Source organism: Hyla sarda, chromosome 4, assembly GCF_029499605.1.
Source record: "Hyla sarda isolate aHylSar1 chromosome 4, aHylSar1.hap1, whole genome shotgun sequence".
In the NCBI taxonomy this organism is placed as follows: domain Eukaryota; kingdom Metazoa; phylum Chordata; class Amphibia; order Anura; family Hylidae; genus Hyla; species Hyla sarda.
Genome location: NC_079192.1, coordinates 61998889 through 62017620, shown reverse-complemented (window position 1 = coordinate 62017620; position 18732 = coordinate 61998889). Strand labels below are relative to the sequence as shown.

At 42.1% G+C, this 18732-nt stretch overlaps 1 protein-coding gene across 7 annotated transcripts in view; it reads right to left on the bottom strand.

The window, feature by feature from the left end:
• LOC130368008 (zinc metalloproteinase-disintegrin-like crotastatin) overlaps positions 1–18732 on the bottom strand; it is a 219305-nt gene that overhangs the window by 22390 nt on the left and 178183 nt on the right. For 4 of the 7 annotated variants that reach the window (XM_056571152.1, XM_056571153.1, XM_056571154.1 and 1 more), the window contains 5 exons: positions 15669–15745; positions 10101–10179; positions 7133–7209; positions 3519–3693; positions 679–741 (listed from right to left, as the gene is read on the bottom strand). In XM_056571152.1, coding sequence (XP_056427127.1) covers positions 679–741; positions 3519–3693; positions 7133–7209; positions 10101–10179; positions 15669–15745 — 471 coding nt within the window. The remainder of the gene's footprint in view (positions 1–678; positions 742–3518; positions 3694–7132; positions 7210–10100; positions 10180–15668; positions 15746–18732) is intronic. The other 3 variants (XM_056571155.1, XM_056571156.1, XM_056571159.1) reach the window with 2 other exon arrangements.

Here is an 18732-nt window from a genome sequence, read left to right as displayed (position 1 = left end):
AAAAAAATTTCAATATGTTGGAGACTTTTCTAAAGTTTTTTTATTTTACTTTTTTATGAGAATGAGCTGGAAGATGGCATACTTTAGTGTGTTCTCTCCGGGCTCTGTGTCACGTGAGCTGGATGGACTCAATGTAAGTCAGTGGTCTCAAACTGTGGCCCTCCAGATGTTGCAAAACTTCAACTCCCAGCATGCCCGGACAGCCAACGGCTGTCCGGGCATGCTGGGAGTTGGAGTTTTGCAACATCTGGAGGGCCACAGTTTGAGACCACTGATGTAAGTCTATGGGGCCGTCCTTATAGACCCAGAGTAGGAAGAGAAACATGTAGAGAACACTTTTTTTCGCACTTGCTCTAGTGATGGGTCAGGGTCTGAACACTGATAAAAGTCAAGGACATGTCAAAAGTTTATTTTTTTAAAGGTACCCTTTAAGTAGTTGGGCTCTAATGGACGACTTTTACGTCCAATTGTAATAGATCTGATGGCACCCTATTTCCATTTTTCGGCTCCAACGTAGCCTATTCCTTTGTTCGTTCACCATGTAAGACTACATTTCCCCTGAAGAAGCCTAAATATTACTTCAGTACTGACAAAGGTGAATCTAACACCAATGGGACCCCAGTCTGATAATGCTATATACCGGTACAGCATATACATGCTACTGCTTGTTATACTTACCATGGTTTTATCTGCCACCACGTAGACCTGGACATATTTCTGAGATTTTAGAAAATTCTGTTTCTAGAATAAATAAAAACAAAGTATGTAAGATGCAAATAAAGATAAATCGCTCTATATAAAACTCACTATGGGGCACATTTATCAAAACCTGTCCAGAGGAAAAGTTGCCCAGTTGCCCATAGCAACCAATCAGATTGCTTCTTTCATTTTTAACAAGGCCTCTGCAAAATGAAAGAAGCGATCTGATTGGTTGCTATGGGCAACTGGGTAACTTTTCCTTTGCACAGGTTTTGATAAATCTCCCCCTATGTGTGTGTGTGTGTGTGTATACCGTATGTTCCAGCATCACTTCCAAATGGCTGGAGAGATTTCAATGAAACTTTTCACACGTTACTTATATGTCAACGAAAAATAAAGTAGAGCTTATTTAAATAGGTACTCCGGTGGAAAACTTTTTTTTTTTTTTTAAATGAAGTGGTGCCAGAAAGTTAAACAGATTTGTAAATTACTTCTATTTAGAAACCTTAATCCTTTCAGTACTTTTTAGCAGCTGTAGGCTACAGAGGAAATTCTATTCTTTTTGAATTTCTTTTGTGTCTTGTCCACAGTGCACTCTGCTGACACCTCTGTCCGTGTCAGGAACTGTCCAGAGCAGGATAAGTTTGAAATGGGGATTTTCTCCTGCTCTGGACAGTTCCTGATACGGGCATCAGGTGTCAGCAGAGAGCACTGTGGACAAGACAAAAAAAGAAATTCAAAAAGTAAAGAATTTCCTCTGTAGCATACAGCTGCTAAAAAGTACTAAAAGGATTAAGATTTTTTAATAGAAGTCATTTACAAATCTGTTTAACTTTCTGGCACCAGTTCATTTAAAAAAAAAAAAAAAGTTTTTCCACCGGAGTACCCCTTTAACCTTTACCCAACCCCATTTGCAAGGGTGAGGGTTTTTTTTTTTGTCTGAAGTTAATATGCAAGTCTATGTGACTTCCGGTACATTTCTTCATTGAGTTATTCTTGGGCTGCAGAGATTGCCCAGGACTTTGAAACATCATGCCTACTGTCTGGAAGATAGGTGCAGAGAATAGTTATAGCAGGGGGATAGGATATGAGGATGAGATATGAGGATCAGATATGTGGTCTAGATATGAGGAAGAGATATGAGGAAGAGATATGTGGTCTAGATATGAGGACAGGATATGAGGAAGAGATATGAGGACAGAAATAAAGGAGATCTCCTGTAATAAATAACTTATCCCCTATCCATAGGATAGTGTAAAGTAGCTGATCGCGGGGGTCCAACCGCTGGGACCCCCTGCGTTCACCGGTATGGAACCCGAAGCTTAGTGAGGAGCATGTAATGCAGCCAGCACCCGCTCCAGTCATTCCTATGGGAGTGCAGAAAAGACCCGAGTACAGCTCTTGGTTTTTTTTGGCGCTCCCATAGAAATGAAGAAATGAATGGAGCTCTTGCCGTCTACCAGTTGACGACACATGCTCCTCCCTAAGAGCGCTGGGGTCCTGTCCCAGGGATCGTGGGAGGCCCCAGTGGACAGACCTCTCGCGATCAGCTACTTATCCCCTATCCTGTGGATAGGGGATCAGTTTTTTCCCCGCTGGAGTACTCCTTTAAGGATTGGATATAAGGACTGGATATGAGGTTGGGATATTAGGGCGAGAAATGAGATTGGAATATGAGTTTGGGATATAAGGAAAGGATATACAGTAAGGACAGAATATGAGGACTGGATAAAAGGACGGGATAGAAGGTCAAGATATGAGGACGATATATGATGGCGGATTTTAGGTTAGAATACGAGGACAAGAGCGTCATTAGGTAGAAAGACCAGACAACAACTGGTACTCAGATAGGAAATAAATAATAATTATATATATATATATATATTATATATACTATATATCCATACATAGTGATATAGCCAAAGAATTACATGATAAAATTGTGACTGGCCACAAGAGGGCACTCACTTCATATATATATATATATATATATATATATATATATATATATATATATATTATACAACAAGCTGTCACATAGTTTCGCTCTATGATTTATCATTGATTTTCAGTAATTATGCAAGAACTGTCCATATTCAACAGTGACACTACATTAGGATTACATCCGAAGGTAGCAAAGTAAAATCCATAAGGGAGTGTTTCCTAACCAGGGTGCCTCCAGCTGTTGCAAGACTTCAACTCCCAGCCTGTGCTGGGACAGCCTTTGGCTGTAGGGCACGCTGGGAGTTGTAGTTTCACAACAGCGTGCGGCACCCTGGTTAGGAAACACAGCTGTATGCGATTAAAGAGAACTCAATGAGGATTCTACCTGTGATTCTAATCAGATGGGAACGAGAACATGTCCTAAGCCAAAAGGATTTTGTGATGATCAGAATGTAAGATAGTGATCTGCCCTAGGTAGACATGTGCTGCACAAGTTGAGTCATGTAGTTTCCACTGATTATATAGGACAGGACTGGTGAGTGAACGGTATGTAGAACGCAACCTGATACTGCGACCACAACCGCAGCATCAAAGACCAATGAATCCATTCATTCATACAGGTCTGATCATATATCTAAAGCAGTGATCTTCAAACTGTGGACCTTCAGTTGCAAAACTACAACTCCCAGCATGCCCGGACAGCCGTTGGCTGTCCGGGCATGCTGGGAGTTGTAGTTTTGCAACATCTGGGGGTTCCCAATTTAGAGACCACTGCACTATACTACCTAAGTAAATAAGTTTCAGCAAATATTTTAAGATGTGTCACTAAAACCTATAAATATCCCTTTTATCTAGTTTAAACGCTACCGACATACCTCAACGTTGCTGGATCGGGAGGATTTGGAAGTTTTTCCCTCGGTCCAAGAAGTATTAGTCACCCCGCAGGTTCTCGGAGTCTCTTCATTGGTCTCGAACACGGCATGATCCCCACTGTCTGTCTGGTTCAGCGGCTCTATCAAGAATCTGCGGTTCCGAGTATGAATAAGACCACTGCCGGGAAGAAGAAAGTCACTTGAGTCAATTCAGAAGAAGTATCGGACATTTCGGGCTAAGGAAGGTTCTTAAAGGTAATGTGTCATCAGAAAATTATCTTGTTTCAATTTAAGATTTTTTTTTCTTCTAAGTTTCCATTTTACTATTTAGATTTTAAAATAATCCTGAAATCTTGCAGTTTCCATTCTGGCCACTAGGCCTAAAGTTAAGCTGAGATTTCCCGATCTGTTCAGGTCACTTTCCAGCGTCCTCCTTATCATCACAGACAGGAGTACAGTGAAAAATGACACCAATATATACTGTAGATAACATAGGTACACGCAAAGGTGTTGCTTACAGATCAGCCCTCCCCCTTCCCCTGTTGAATGAAAATTGCTGGGTGACAGATTTGTAAATTACTTCTATTAAAAAATCTTAATCCTTCCAGTACTTTTTAGGGGCTGTATACTACAGAGGTAATGCTTTATTTTTTTTTTAGATTTCTCTGATGTCATGACCACAGTGCTCTCTGCTGACCTCTGCTGTCCATTTTAGGAACTGTCCAGAGCAGGAGAAAATCCCCATAGCAAACATATGCTGCTCTGGACAGTTCCTAAAATGGACAGCAGAGGTCAGCAGAGAGCACTGTAGTCATGACTTCAGAGAAATCTCAAAAGTAAAGCATTTCCTCTGTAGTATATAGCCCCTAAAAAGTACTGGAAGGATTAAGATTTTTTAATGGAAGTAATTTACAAATCTGTCTAACTTTCTGGCACCAGCTGATTTAAAAAAAAAAAAAAGTTTTCCACGGGAGTACCCCTTTAAAGGTAATGTGTCATTAGAAAATGATCTATTGTTTCAATACAAGATTTTTTTTTTTCTTCTAAGTTTCCATTTTACTATTTAGATTTTAAAATAATCCTGAAATCTTGCAGTTTCCATTCTGGCCACTAGGCCTAAAGTTAAGCTGAGACTTTCCGATCTGTTCAGGTCACTTCCCAGCAGTGTCCTCCTTATCATCACAGACAGGAGTACAGTGAAAGATGACACCAATATATACTGTAGATAACATAGGTACACACAATAGGTGTTGCTCACAGATCAGCCCTCCTCCTTCCCCTGTTAAATTACCTCTGAAAAGGTCTCAGAGAAAGCCTGGAAATGTTTCCAATTCATGTAAATGGGAAGGGTCCTGTCTATTGTTGCCTATGCCCAAGGGGCTTCACGTAAAAAAATGTATACGAATAAAATTGTATACTTGCTACGTTTAAAAAAATAAAAAATAAAAAAAACACTGACAAAAAAAAAATACACCTCAAGTGCATAAACACCTTACTAATAAAATAAAAATAAATATTAATAAATAAAAACATTATTTGTAATTTATTTTAGTTTTTCCTGTTGACCCCAGAGAAAACATGAACATTTTTGGACTGCTGGACAACATCACTAAGAAATATTTAAACAAAAAGATTGTGTTCCAGCGCCTCTGAAAAATAACTTTTAATCTATTTGTTAAAAAAGATGTGCACAAAACAAGCCTACTAAAAGCTAAATGAAACACAGACGCGTTTCGGTTTATAGCAAAACCTTATTCATGGAGATAGTTTAACTGTGGTAACATGCGTCTTATATATCCTATTCCAAATGACTTCAGTGTACTCAGGTCCGGCCCCACTATTCGGCTGGTCACATGACCGTGCCTAATTGTACTGGAGACACACCTTATGTATGTGTGTGCTTTTTCTGGTACATACAAAATTCCAACAAGTGTCCAACGTGTCAGGCCAGACATGGTCTTTTGGGTTTCATGCACATTCTGCGGCATGCTAACATGTTCCGCAATCCTAGTTTAAAATTTTCTGGACGTGCAGCTCACATATTGGAGGCTGCACGCAGAACAAGTTGCCAAATACACAATGTGGGTTGTGGAACAATTGATGAAAGACTTTATGGGGTATGTTTTTGCAGTACTGATGGAGTAAATAGGGAGGGATTGATGTATTTGCACACACTGCACCTATTTTGGTTACATTTGTTAGTACCTTTGCAGGATAGCCATTTATGTTTATCATTGCTGTTGGCAAAATTGCTGGGTGACAATTGATTTTGTAGAGACAAACTTCTGTCTGGACACCAGATACCCGAGAGGTCTGAACTTTAGAAATGACCTAGCGTACATATATTAATGGCCTTGTATATTTGTTGGAATTTTGTATGTACCAGAAAAAACGCACACACACACACACACATATATATATATATATATATATATATATATATACATACTTACCTAGTGTGAATTGTATCGTATGCGAGTCCAAGGCTTCTTTAACATCCAGCCCGGAATGCTGCACACAACAGGTGTGTCTCCAGTACAATTAGGCACGATCATGTGACCAGACGAATAGTGGGCGGACCTGAGTACACTGAAGTCATTTGGAATAGGATATATAAGAAGCATGTTACCACAGTTAAACTATCACCATGAATAAGGTTTTTCTATAAACCGAAACGCGTCAGGGTTTAGTTTAATTTAATTTAATGTAGGGTTGTTTTGTGCACATGATTTTTAACAAATAGATTAAAAGTTATTGTTTAGGGGAGCTGGAACACTATCTTTTTGTTTGGATATTCCTCCTCGAGAACTGGCTCCATTGCAGTGCTCCATGCTTCCCTGCACAGGTTCCCGTTGTTTCTGCACTGAATCATACAAGGGGTGAGCTGACTCTACTTATATTTTTTCATTTTATATCACTAAGAAATACCCCGATGGGCTGTGGCCCCCATAACTGAAGTTTTCATCAGGTGGTGCCTGTGCCAGAATTTGAGCCAAAAAAATAATACAACACGAGTGTTGTTTAGCTTGTAGATCAGTGGTCTCCAAACTGTGAACCTCCAGCTGTTTCAAAACTTCAACTCCCAGCAGTTCTGGAAACCGTTGGCTGTCCGGGCATTCTGGGAGTTGTAATTTTGCAACGGCTGGAGGTCCACAGTTTGGAGACCACTGTTGTAGATGATAACCAGGACAATATAGAGTAGTAGTAGATCAATGCTTTGTGTAAATGTTTCATCAGTTCATAAAGGCTGTTTGTATATACAGAACACCTCAGTAAACCAAATGGCCGCCACCACACGAGGCGGCGTCTGGGTTTCTTAGTCATACGTTTCCACGTGAAATATCAATATTATGACATCTATTGTGGGATATTGGATTTCCCTTCTGACACAACTGTACAGGCCTCACATCTCGTGTTTCCCAATCATTTAATATGAACATGAACGTGTTACTCTACATGGCGGTCAGCTGTTGCTAAACAAGATGTGAGAACAGTAAACAGGGAATATTAGCCCTAATTACAGGTAATTATCTATAATGACTGTGGAAGGGAAGCAGGTAATTGAAGGCTGGACGGCCCGGCCTGTTATCACTGACATCTCATTTGTCCCTGCTTACCTAAGCCCCTTACACGTACAAATGCTGAGTGTGGAGCCATCGTCTTCCTTCACACGGCCCTGGTAACAGCAATGGTCCTGAAAAAGATTCAGAAAGAGACTAAACAACAGGACTATACAACGGAAACAATTATGGGGTATAGCTATGGGGGGTGAACGGGGCCCAGTCACACCCATGCACTCTTATCTGAGGGGGTTCCTAGGCCTCATTCACACCATGATTTTTTGCATCCGTCGAGTTCATACAATTCTTTGAAAATCCTCTAGCATTGTATATCTAGACCAAAGCTTTCCAAACTTTTCGTGTTGGGGACATCCTCTTTAGACATGCATAGTTTGGGGACACAACCCAATTGCATGTATCACTATAATGTAGTCCAATGTGATACCAGTATTCAGTATCAGCATTACAAATGTAGCTGCTACCCCCTGTGGCATTCCTTCATCACCCCCTGTGCTATTTCATTCCCCCGTTATCACCCCTTGTGTCCAGGGCACTTATCGTTATTATTTATATAAATGTCCACATAATAATGCCAGACTGCCCAGCACTGCCCAGGGCACTTGTCGAAGGAACATCAAAAGGGCAGGGGCTCAAGCCCCCCTTCTAGTCAACCTGTGCATGTCCCTGCTTGTGCCCCATCATTCCTCCCTGTGCCATTTCATTCTCCCTTCATGACCCCCATGTGCCATTTTATCCCTTTCTTGATCCTCCCCTGTGCCATTTTATACCCCACTTTTGACCACCCTCAATGCCATTTCATTACCCTCCATGATCCTCCCCTGTGCTGTTCTTCTCTTTCTTGACAATCCCCTGTGCCCCATCATCAACCCCCCCCCCTTGTTCCACTGCTGTGCCTGACCTGGTCTGTGTCTCTTAGTGCGCTCCAGCAGGCCTAGGCGGAGGCTCAGCGGGTCTGACAAGTGAGGTCATCCTCCACGACTCCTCGGCAGATTGTTAGGGGTGTCACTCACCAGTCCCAGTAGCCACTGCTATATAAACAAGACAAGCAGGACTGCACTCACCAGAGTTCAACAAAGTTTTATTGCAACATTTCAGGTGACGGGAACAGGTAAGTGGAGGGAGGCGGGGGACGTACTCCAGAACAGACTGTTTCACGCCAGTAGCTGCGCTTCTTCAAGCCGGTATACCGGCTTGAAGAAGCGCAGCTACTGGCGTGAAACAGTCTGTGCAGTCCTGCTTGTCTTGATTACATACCTGCACCCTACACCCTGCAGTCCTGCTTGTCTTGATTATATACCTGCACCTTTTATATCTGGACTTGGCACCACCCGTGTCAACATTTACACAGGGTTACATACACACTCCACTGCTGATTTTCTCTGCTGAAGTCACAGCCTTAGTCCTGTTAGTGCCGGGTCATCTTTCACCCATGCTGCACCAGTAGCCACTGCAACTCACTGATTTAAAGTAAATCTTTTCAAGATCAGCAGCAGGGTCATGCCCACTTCATAATAGTGACCAGCTGTGGCTGCTGGGACTTTCTCAGACACACTAATGTGTGGTGACATCCAGTTTCGACAGCCCTGATCAAGATGTATCCATTGACTTCTATTGAAAAATCCAAAACATGTAGCCATTTTTATCCATTTACGTTTTACCCCTATTCAAAAACGTATTTAAATTGTATCTGATTTTTTTAAATCTTACTGTCTACGTAAATCATATTTACTGGTTTGGCCCAGGTTGCGCACATGGTATGCCCACATCCGAGTAAGATACATAATGTTACTGCTGTTTCAAAGCCAAGTCTATCAAACAGGAGTTCAATGTGCAAGGTGCATCCTGAGATATCCACGGCACGTGGTTTACAGAATGAGCTGTGTACATGGCGATCAATATATGTGCTTTATATTAAAGGAGGAGTACTTTACATCAACTGGTGCCAGAAAGTTATACAGATTTGTAAATTACGTCTTTTTAAAATATCTTCAGCCGTCCAGTACTTATCAGCTGCTGTATGCTCCAGAGGAAGTCGTGTAGTTTTTTTTCCAGTCTGACCACAGTGCTCTCTGCTGACACCTCTGTCCGTTTCAGGAACTGTCCAGAGCAGGAGCAAATCCCCACAGTTCCTAACACAGACAGAGGTGGCAGAAGAGAGCACTGTGGTCAGACTGGAAAGAACTACACAACTTCCTCTACAGCATACAGCAGCTGATTAAGATTAGGATTAAGATTTTTAAATAGAAGTAATTTACAAATCTGAATAATTATATGGCACCAGTTAATTTGAGGGAAAAAAAACTAAAAACCCTCCAGAGAACCCCTTTAAAGGAGTAGTCCAGTCCTGAAAAATGTATCCCCCTATCCTAATAGAGGATAAGTTTCAGATCGTGGGGGGTCCGACCACTGGGGCCCCGGCAGCCCGCGGGAAGGGGGAGTGTTGACCGCCGCACGAAGTGGCAGCTGACACGCCCCCCTCAATACAGCGCTATGGCAGAGCCGGAGCGCCAATCCAACTCCAATACAACTCTATGGCAATCTCGGGCTCTGCCATAGCACTGTATTTAGAGGGCGTGTCAGCTGCCACTTCATGCGGCGGTCAACACGCCCCCTTCCCACGGGTTGCCGGGGCCCCGTACGGGAGATCGCCGGGGGGCAGCGGTTGGACCCCCCCACGATCTGAAACTTATCCCCTATCCTTAGGATAGGGGATGTTTTTCAGGACTGGACTATTCCTTTAAGTTAGTCACATAGGTGAGTGTGTAATATTAGTTTTCTTAGGTACTGTAATATGTATCTCTGTCCGCCTGAAATACTTTAGTTCAGTGGTCTCCAATTGTGGACCTCCAGCTGTTGCAAAACTACAACTCCCAGCATGCCCGGACAGCCAACGGCTGTCCGGGCATGCTTGGAGTTGTAGTTTTGCAACATCTGGAGGTCCACACTTTGGTGACCACTGCTGTAACATTGGCATAAACCTTGCCTATCCAATGACTTTATATACCTGATCCTGTGGTTTGGTTGTGATCGGACTCCCATCGTCCCCATAACGGGTCACTGTGAAATCTTCAGCTAAGAGATTTCTGCAACAGAACAGAAGAACGTGTCACCAACAGGAGAAATATTCTGCGACATTTTAAAAGGTCCGGAGACAATGTACATAAAGCTCAATCCTGAAACCCACCCTAACTCCGATACATACATTTTAGTTACAATTTATCCTACTTCTATGATAAATATGGAGTTTCATGCGGCCGCACCTTCTTTAGCGTCCACTTTATGCCAAGCTCTACCCATTTTATGAATGAGCTGTAAAGTAGTCGTTAAGTTTTTTTTGGGCAAAATGGAGGCTTGCGCAAAACTTGTGCAGCATTTTCTCTGCTTATCCGGGGCTAAGCAAGTGCAAGTTCAGTCACCTCCTCTGCCAAGCAGAGAAGACTCTTCAGATTCATGAATGTACCATTTAGGAGCCTAAGGGTTATTTCAGGTGATTCTGCAGAAATTTCATGTTGTATTTATTTAGCAGAATTCTGCACTTACGGAATCCGTGAATTTTCTGCAGGGGTTTCTTCATTCTCAGTACACTTATGAGTGGGCACATAATGTTACTAACATGCAACTCTGAGCCAATTCTGCACAAATTCCTCACTTTCAAGCCCCATTGACTTCAATAGGATTCCTCTGGGGAGTTCCGAAAAAAAAATTCAGAATGCAGAATTTTCTCTGCGGCAATTCTGCTGCGTCAATGGGACAGCAGAATCCCATTGAAGTGAATGGGCAATTAATTGCTGCGTAATTTACTGCAGGATTTTCATGTGGAAATTCTGCCATGTGAACTTACCCTTAAAAAAACTGGTTGCTAATAGTGATGAGCGGCATTGCCCATATTAAAATTTGCAATATTTTGCAAATATACAGTCGAATATTTGCGTATTCATTTTAATCGCATATTCGCGTATTCAAGGAAGAAAACAGTGAGGGGGTGGGCAACCTTACTATTGGTTGCTAGGGATGTTGTTGATAACCTCTGACAAGAGTATTTGCATCATTCTAATTGGCCCACAAGTGAAAAGAAGGAATATGCGAATATGTGCATATGCGGGGAAAAAAGCAAATATTCGCAATTTCGAATATATAGCGAATATATTCGCAATATTCACAAATTTGCGATATTCAGGATAAAAATGTGAATATTCGTGCCCAACATAATCCTTTTTGGAATAATAGTGGTCTAGTTACAGCTTTTGCCATCAAGAAGTTCAAGTGTAAGGCTATGTTCACATGTCAGAATGTCCGCACGAAAAATCTTTGCGCATATATTCTGCAGACTGTGCATTATGCATTCCGTGCGGAGTCCGCAGAAAGAATGGACATGTCTACTCTTTCTGCGGACACCAGAATTAGAATTTCCACACCAGATGTTTCCGGCATGGAAATTCTGCTTTGTGAACAGCGCAGCAGGATCCCATTGAAATCAATAGGACTCTGCTGCTGCGAAATCTGCGGTGTGAACAAAGCCTAAATGTAGTCATGAATGGAGGTACTGTATAGCTTTTATATATTAGTTCTGGAACATGGACCGAGTTTCAGATGAGATCTATTAACAATAAAGTCGTTCAATGGGCAGGGGAACAATGTAAACCTTTATGGACTAATAAACCCTGTTCCATGAGGGTTAATTATTAATGTCCACGTAATACCAGTGAGAGTGCTGCGGAGAGTCCATGTCACAAAGTATACATCATAAAGATACCATAGATACCAGTAGACCAGTGACTTCCAAACAGTGTGCCTCCAGCTGTTGCAAAACTACAACTCCCAGATATCTGAGATCAAATAGGGCAGAGGTCTCCAAACTTTGGACCTCCAGATGTTGCAAAACTACAACTCTCAGCATGCCCGGACAGCCAACGGCTGTCCGGGCATGCTGGGAGTTATAGCTTGGCAACAGCTGGAGGCACACTTTTTGGAAAACACTACATTAGATAGATATGATCAGGATGCAGCTCTTATGGGTAATTATTAGGTCATCTCTACCACAGTAGTCGCCCTTTATTTTTCCTTCAGATCTAAACCACAATGAATAACATAAAACCTCCCCAAATAACAATGAGGTTTTGTACTTATGGTTTGGAAATGTAAGAAATTTGAGGCACATGGTGTAGAACAATATTCCCAACTTATGGCTCTGCAGCTATTGCAAAACTACAACTCCCATCATGCCCAGACAAATGCGGGAGGGGAGAAAGACATTGGGGGAGATTTATCAAAACCATTGCAAACCACTTCTACTCTGGACAGTTCCTGACATGGACAGAGGTGGCAGCAGAGAGCACTGTGGTCAGACAGAAAAGAAATTCAAAAAGAAAAGAACTTCCTATGGAACATACAGCAGCTTATAAGTCCTGAAGGTTTCAAATTTTTAATAGAAGTAATTAAAAAATCTGTATAACAATTTTCCCCCCCTCTAGAGTACCCCTTAAAAAAGTCTTGTTCCATTCTGAATATGAGATTTGAGCATCAGCATCAGGTTCTACACTGTTCATGCAATTCCCATTACAGTCAATAGGAGATTTGGAAAATGCTTAAAAAGGCCAATTTGATCGATTGACCTTCTCCAGTCAGGCCGAAAAGAGTCCATGGCCCCTTGAACTCGGGGTAGGTTTAGGGCCAAGAGAAAGGATCTGCATCTATCAGACATTTATATCATATCCAGTGGACATGATGTAAATGTCAAAATAGGAATACCCCTTTAAATGGGTGCAGTACATAGCAGTAGCTTGCACATGCACGTATGAAGGGCGTGCAATCCATTTAAACATTGAAGATACTACCGCACTAGTGTTGCAGTCTCTTTAGATGAAGAGGCAGGGGATATAATGTTTGCAGCCTATTCCGGGGATAGCTCTTCATCAGAAACTGAAGTTCAGACGTTATGTTGCTTTAGCAGAGCATAGTCTGCTGGGGCTATTTTGTTTATGTTAAATGGGCTGGATTTCCTCAACTGGAGGACAGGTTGGAAGTGGGAGTGCTCCAGTCCACACCCCTAGTCCACTACTGGTTTCCCTGGTTCAAGGTCTTCTCAGGTGAGGCTGCCGGGGCTGATTTCTGGAGAGACTGAGATGAGAAGCAGCCACAGCCAGAACAGCAGCTCAAACATATCAGGTCTGAACCTTCCTCTATGGACATTTTTTGTGAGTTTGCTTGGGGCCAGACATTAGGCCCACAGTAGGATAGTGAGGTATCCGGATGTTCAGTTACAGCTGGACAGGCTTAGGTTTTGTTGTTTTGCTGGCACTATGCTTTGTGCCTAAAATCATATATATATATATATATATATATATATATATATATGTATATACACACACGCACACACAAACATGTGTATATATATTTGTCATGTTATGTTATTTATTTACTTATGCACTGTACCCAGGGCTCAAGTCCTGCAGGAACGCATGGTAACGTAGTTCCGGCACTTTTTCCACAGCAGGACCAGCCCTTGAGCCGAACTCTTGGGGGAGTTCCCACACTTTTTTTTCCCCAAGACTTGACCCCTGACTGTACCCTTTAGAGATTGAGGTAAAGTGACCAGGTGACCCTGACCAGGTGGACCCCCCCCCCCCAAACCTAGCTCCTAGTGTAGGGGGGAAGGAGAGGCAGTTCAGTGCAGTTCTGGTTTAAAGTGCAAAGTGCGTTTGGAGTCTAGTCAGAGACAGTGAGAGGAGAGTGTGTTCCAGCTATGAAGCTGAGGAGAAGCCTTGGGAGAAGAAGTCTACTACATTCCACAGCTGTGAAAAATCTCAGGAGAAGACCCCGGTGCGCAGGTGAGATGTCAAAGCCTGATTGTTAGCAAAAGCTCTGTGTGAAAAATCTCTACTTCAGTCAGTCAAATTAAAGCTTTCAGTCAGTGTGTGCTGGCACTAATCTTCAGGTTGCATTCCATTACAACTTCCAGCAAGGCTTTAGGCTCCCCAATTTCTACTCTGCCCATCTCACTGCACAAACTTCTGCATTGTAAAGGCCTGCTACCTCAATCATCAGTAAAGAGACAGTTTATATCCATAATCTAGGATTGGTGTATTTATTATCCCGCGCCTGGCCCAGGAGAAGCTGTGATATTCTCGGACAGTGTAGGTTAACGGTGCCCTGGCATCAAAAAGTGATACATGTAACCACCCGAGGTCACATACCACAGTCTGTCCAATTTCCAGTGGCGGCCATATATATATATATATATATATATATATATATATATATATATATATATATATATATATGTAAGTATTCTCCTTAGGGAGGAGCACTGCTTCCAGTGTAGAAAGGAGATTAAAAAAGGCCATTAGCACTCCGTGGGCTTTCTGGGTAAGGAATATGCATAGCAGCTCTTCACACCACCTTCTCAGGTAGCGTGCCCTAAGATCATCTCTGGCTCCAGTTACAAAGTCTCAGAAACTGATTTGGATTGATGCCAAGCCAGAATTCTCCCAAGAAGGGAAAAAGACCCATCTGCAGACAGCTGTTTTGGGGTGCTTGCTCCTCATCAGTACAGAGCAGGGTGTTCTATTCAGGCTGTGGTGAGAGGTCTGTGACTAGCTAAAAGGGGTAAGTATTTTCCTTGTATATACACATATACACCATAGTAAATGAATCCTCTTATTCATTTTGAAAGGGTTGTCCAGTTTAGGAAGTCCATTGCCATATACAATATTAAGAAATTCCAGGTTAATAAATGGGGGTCCTCTAGTCAGGATCCTCAAAGTAGAAAGCTGTTGCAAAGAGCGTCTCTCATTCTGGAGGACCTGTCCCGTCCTGCACTATATAGATACTCCACCGATGAGCATTGACCCTGTGTAATGCCTCTTTTCTCCTGGTGGTGGCACTGTAGGGAAACTAAACGTCATCTTTCCCTACAGATTACAGCTAATCCCTGTGCGGTTTCATCAGGGGGATACTTTGTTTTCAGTTTAATGTCAAACAATGCTTCTAGCACGTAGGGTTTGCCCAAAGTGGACAATCCCTTTAAGTTCTACTATTAAATAGGGGAGTGGTTCCCAAACTTTGGTCTTCCAGATTTTTGCAAATCTACAACTCCCAACATGCCCGGAAAGCCAACGGCTGTCCGGGCATGCTGGAAGTTGTAGTTTTGCAACATCTGGGAGGTCCAAAGTTTGGAGACTACTGAAATAGGATACATAATCAAAGAGAGATTTTCCAACATTCATCAGTAGTCACAAGAGATATTTCCCCATACAGAACCTGATACTGGTTCCATTATGAAAACATATGTCAGAAAGTGAGTCCAGCTTTAGATCAGTCAATAATTCAAGGGAGGGTGGCTGTGAAGCTATGTAAATGTCTACTAGGATATAGGTTGTGGTAGGGAGCTGTAAACATTGATTCACAAGTAGGCAAACACTAGTTCTGCATTGATTCTGCGGTAACGGTTATACATGGGAAAACTATTGTCTACTACAGTGTCCCCAACCAGCCATTGTAAAACTATCTCAGGCCACGATGGACCAGTGCAGGTTGGGGAGGTCATTGGTCTAGTAATAATAAGGAGACTCACTCAGTCTTTTCCATATGTAGAACTATAGGTTTTCCATCCACGTGCAGCTTGTACTGGATCAGGTCCGGATACTTGCTCTGGGCAGAATAGAGAAAAAAAACGGCTAATAAGTAAAAGTATAGGCGCAATGATACTACAGAAATCCCTACTATAATTCATTAGGAGGTTAGTCATAAAATGCTTCAGGGATGGCGCCAGAACGTATTCAGGATCCATCATGACCTGTCATAATTATAAGTTCTGAGTTACATGTTGACTATGTGAAACCAGGTATAAGTAGGTCACTAGAGTCATACCAAGCAACTTTCACCCTATTTAAATCGCCCATTTTTTTGAGTCATGTTACTAAGCGACTGTAAAATGTATTCAGGGATCATTATCGCACAAGGTTATCATAGCAGCCAAGCAAGAGAAAGTCCAGCTCACTCCCAAGCCCATAGCGCCTGGACTGGCGTGGGCAACGACTAGGACACGGCAATGAAAATGAAGAGGATGTCCAGCGCAGGTAGAGGAACGAGTTCTTTATTATAAGCTTCAGCACACGGAAGACATGACAGAGTGACGCGTTTCGGCCCTAGCGTCTGGCCTTAGTCATAGACTAGTCATGACTAAGGCCCGACGCTAGGGCCGAAATGCGTCACTCTGTCATGTCTTCCGTGTGCTGAAGCGTATAATAAAGAATTCGTTCCTCTACCTGCGCTGGACATCCTCTTCATTTTCATTACAAGGTTATCATACTAGAATTATAGAACAATATATACTGTCAGGTATGTACATTGTCTCTGCTTAGAGTCGCACACATTGAAAGGCACGGTCAGATTCAAAAACTTTTTATGTTGTACATCTTAACAAAATATTAACCTTTCTAATATACTTTGTAAGAGTTTTATTTTCTTTTTATAGAAATTATGGCTTAAAGGGGGGGTACTCCACTGGAAAAAAAATGTTTTTTAAATGAAATGGTGCCAGAAAGTTAAACAGATTTGTAAATTAAATTTAAAATTCTTAATCCGTCCAGTACCTATTAGCTGCTGTTATGACCCACAGGAAGTTCTTTTCTTTTTGATTTTCCTTTCTGCCTGACCACAGTGCTCTCTGTGGACACCACCTGCTGTCCATTTTAGGAACTGCCCAAAGCAGGATAGGTTTTCTAAGGGGATTTGCTTCTACTCTGGACAGCTCCTAAAATGTCAGCAGAGAGAACTTTGGTAAGGCAGAAAGGAAACTCAAAAAGAAAAACTTCTTGTGGAGCATAAAGCAGCTGATAAAGATTTTTTAATAGAAGTAATTTACAAATCTGTTTAATTTTCTGGCATCAGTTGATGTAAAAAAAAAAATGTTTTCCAGTGGAATACCCTTTTAAAAAAAACACCACTAGGGGTCCCCATACCATCAAAAACATAATCCTGTCCGGCTGCAGCATCATCTTTGTCCCAGCTGAAGCACAGGCTGACACAAAGTCCAGGAAGTGAGGGCGGGACTAGCACTCCTCTGTGCTCACTACTGTCCTATCAGACTGCGACATGAAAAGAGAGAGGAGGGGGTGAGAGAGCAGCCTTCTGTGATTGGATGAAGAGACCCAGCACAGCACAGCAGAATCAGGGAGGAAGATAAGTCATGCAAAGTGAGAACACGCCCCCTCCAAAGTACAGAAAGGAGTGACAGATGGAAGATATTTGTAAGAAATATAGGTGATAGGCACATAAAAATTATATGTACATGATCAGGATTGGGCAGGATAATATTTTTTTGTGACAGGTACTCTTTAAGCTGGCCATACAAGTCAGATAGCTGTTGGCTATTAGCTATCTATCTTGATCCCCCCATTCACATGCAAGCCTAATCTGCAGAGGTAGCCACTTTTATCTCTCCTGAGAACAAAAGGATCTGGCATATTGTAATCCAACTATTCTCTCTTCCAACATCTAACATCGATAGGCCACAATACACATTAGATGATTGACCGATCCGGCAATAATCGTCAGGTCTGGTTGTCATTCATGGCTAGTCTTAGCATGGCCGGTGTCCTCTGCAGAACCTTCTTGTGACGACCCTTGTAAATCAATCCTTTTGCCAAGTAATCCTCTCCATAGTTGGCTTTGAATAGAGTTTTCTTCTGCTAACTTTGGAAGCCATTGGCTCTTTTTGGGAGCCACTGATGGGCCATACTGACCCTGGACAGGACTGCCCCAAACTTTTGCACATGAAACTCTTTGGAGCCAATGTTATGAAGAATGGCCTATCATACACTGCTCTTGTTTAAAATTCCGCCTGTGTCCTCTGTACTGGATTTACTGGGAGGCGTACACCTCTCAATATATATAGGAGCATCTGAGGCTGCTTATGCAGTAGCCCCAGAAATCTGATCCAGCTCTGAGGTGACGTAGATTTTAACTACAATTTATGATTGTGTGCTGATCTAAATTATAATAACCCAACCTAAATAACCTAAATTATAATAACCTAAGTGCAATGAAATGCCATGCAAGGCCATGTCCCCATCCTGCAAGTACATAGCAGACCAAGGAAAAGTCGCAAGTATTTTTCACAACCAAGGGCTTTGCAACTTCTCCCCAGTCTGCGCTGGGCTCAACCCTTGCTAAATTCCCCCTTAGAGTTTTAGAGTAGACCAAACCCTATAATTCATGATGACAACTAACATTTAATATAGGATTTTCCTGGAACAAGAAATATTGTACTGGAAACACCTTAATAGGGTGTAACCTCTTCACATTTTACATACAAAAAGTCCCCAGGCAGTCAGTAGGTAAGTATTATAACCTCTATTTAAGGCTAAGTTTCCACTTGTTTTTTTTTCTGCAGTTTTTGAGCCAAAGTCAGAAGTGGATCCATAAGGGAGGAGAAGTGTAAGTCCTTCCTTTATATGTCCTATTTCTTTTGAATACACTTCTGGCTTTGGCTCAAAAACAGCAGTGGCCGTATTCCAAAAACTGCCAGAAAAAAACGTGGAAACTTATCCTAACAAGCTAATGTAGACACAGTATAATTCTTGTCTCTCTCCCTTGTGCATTGTAAAACTCCTCAAGTCAAGACCCCTGTTGTG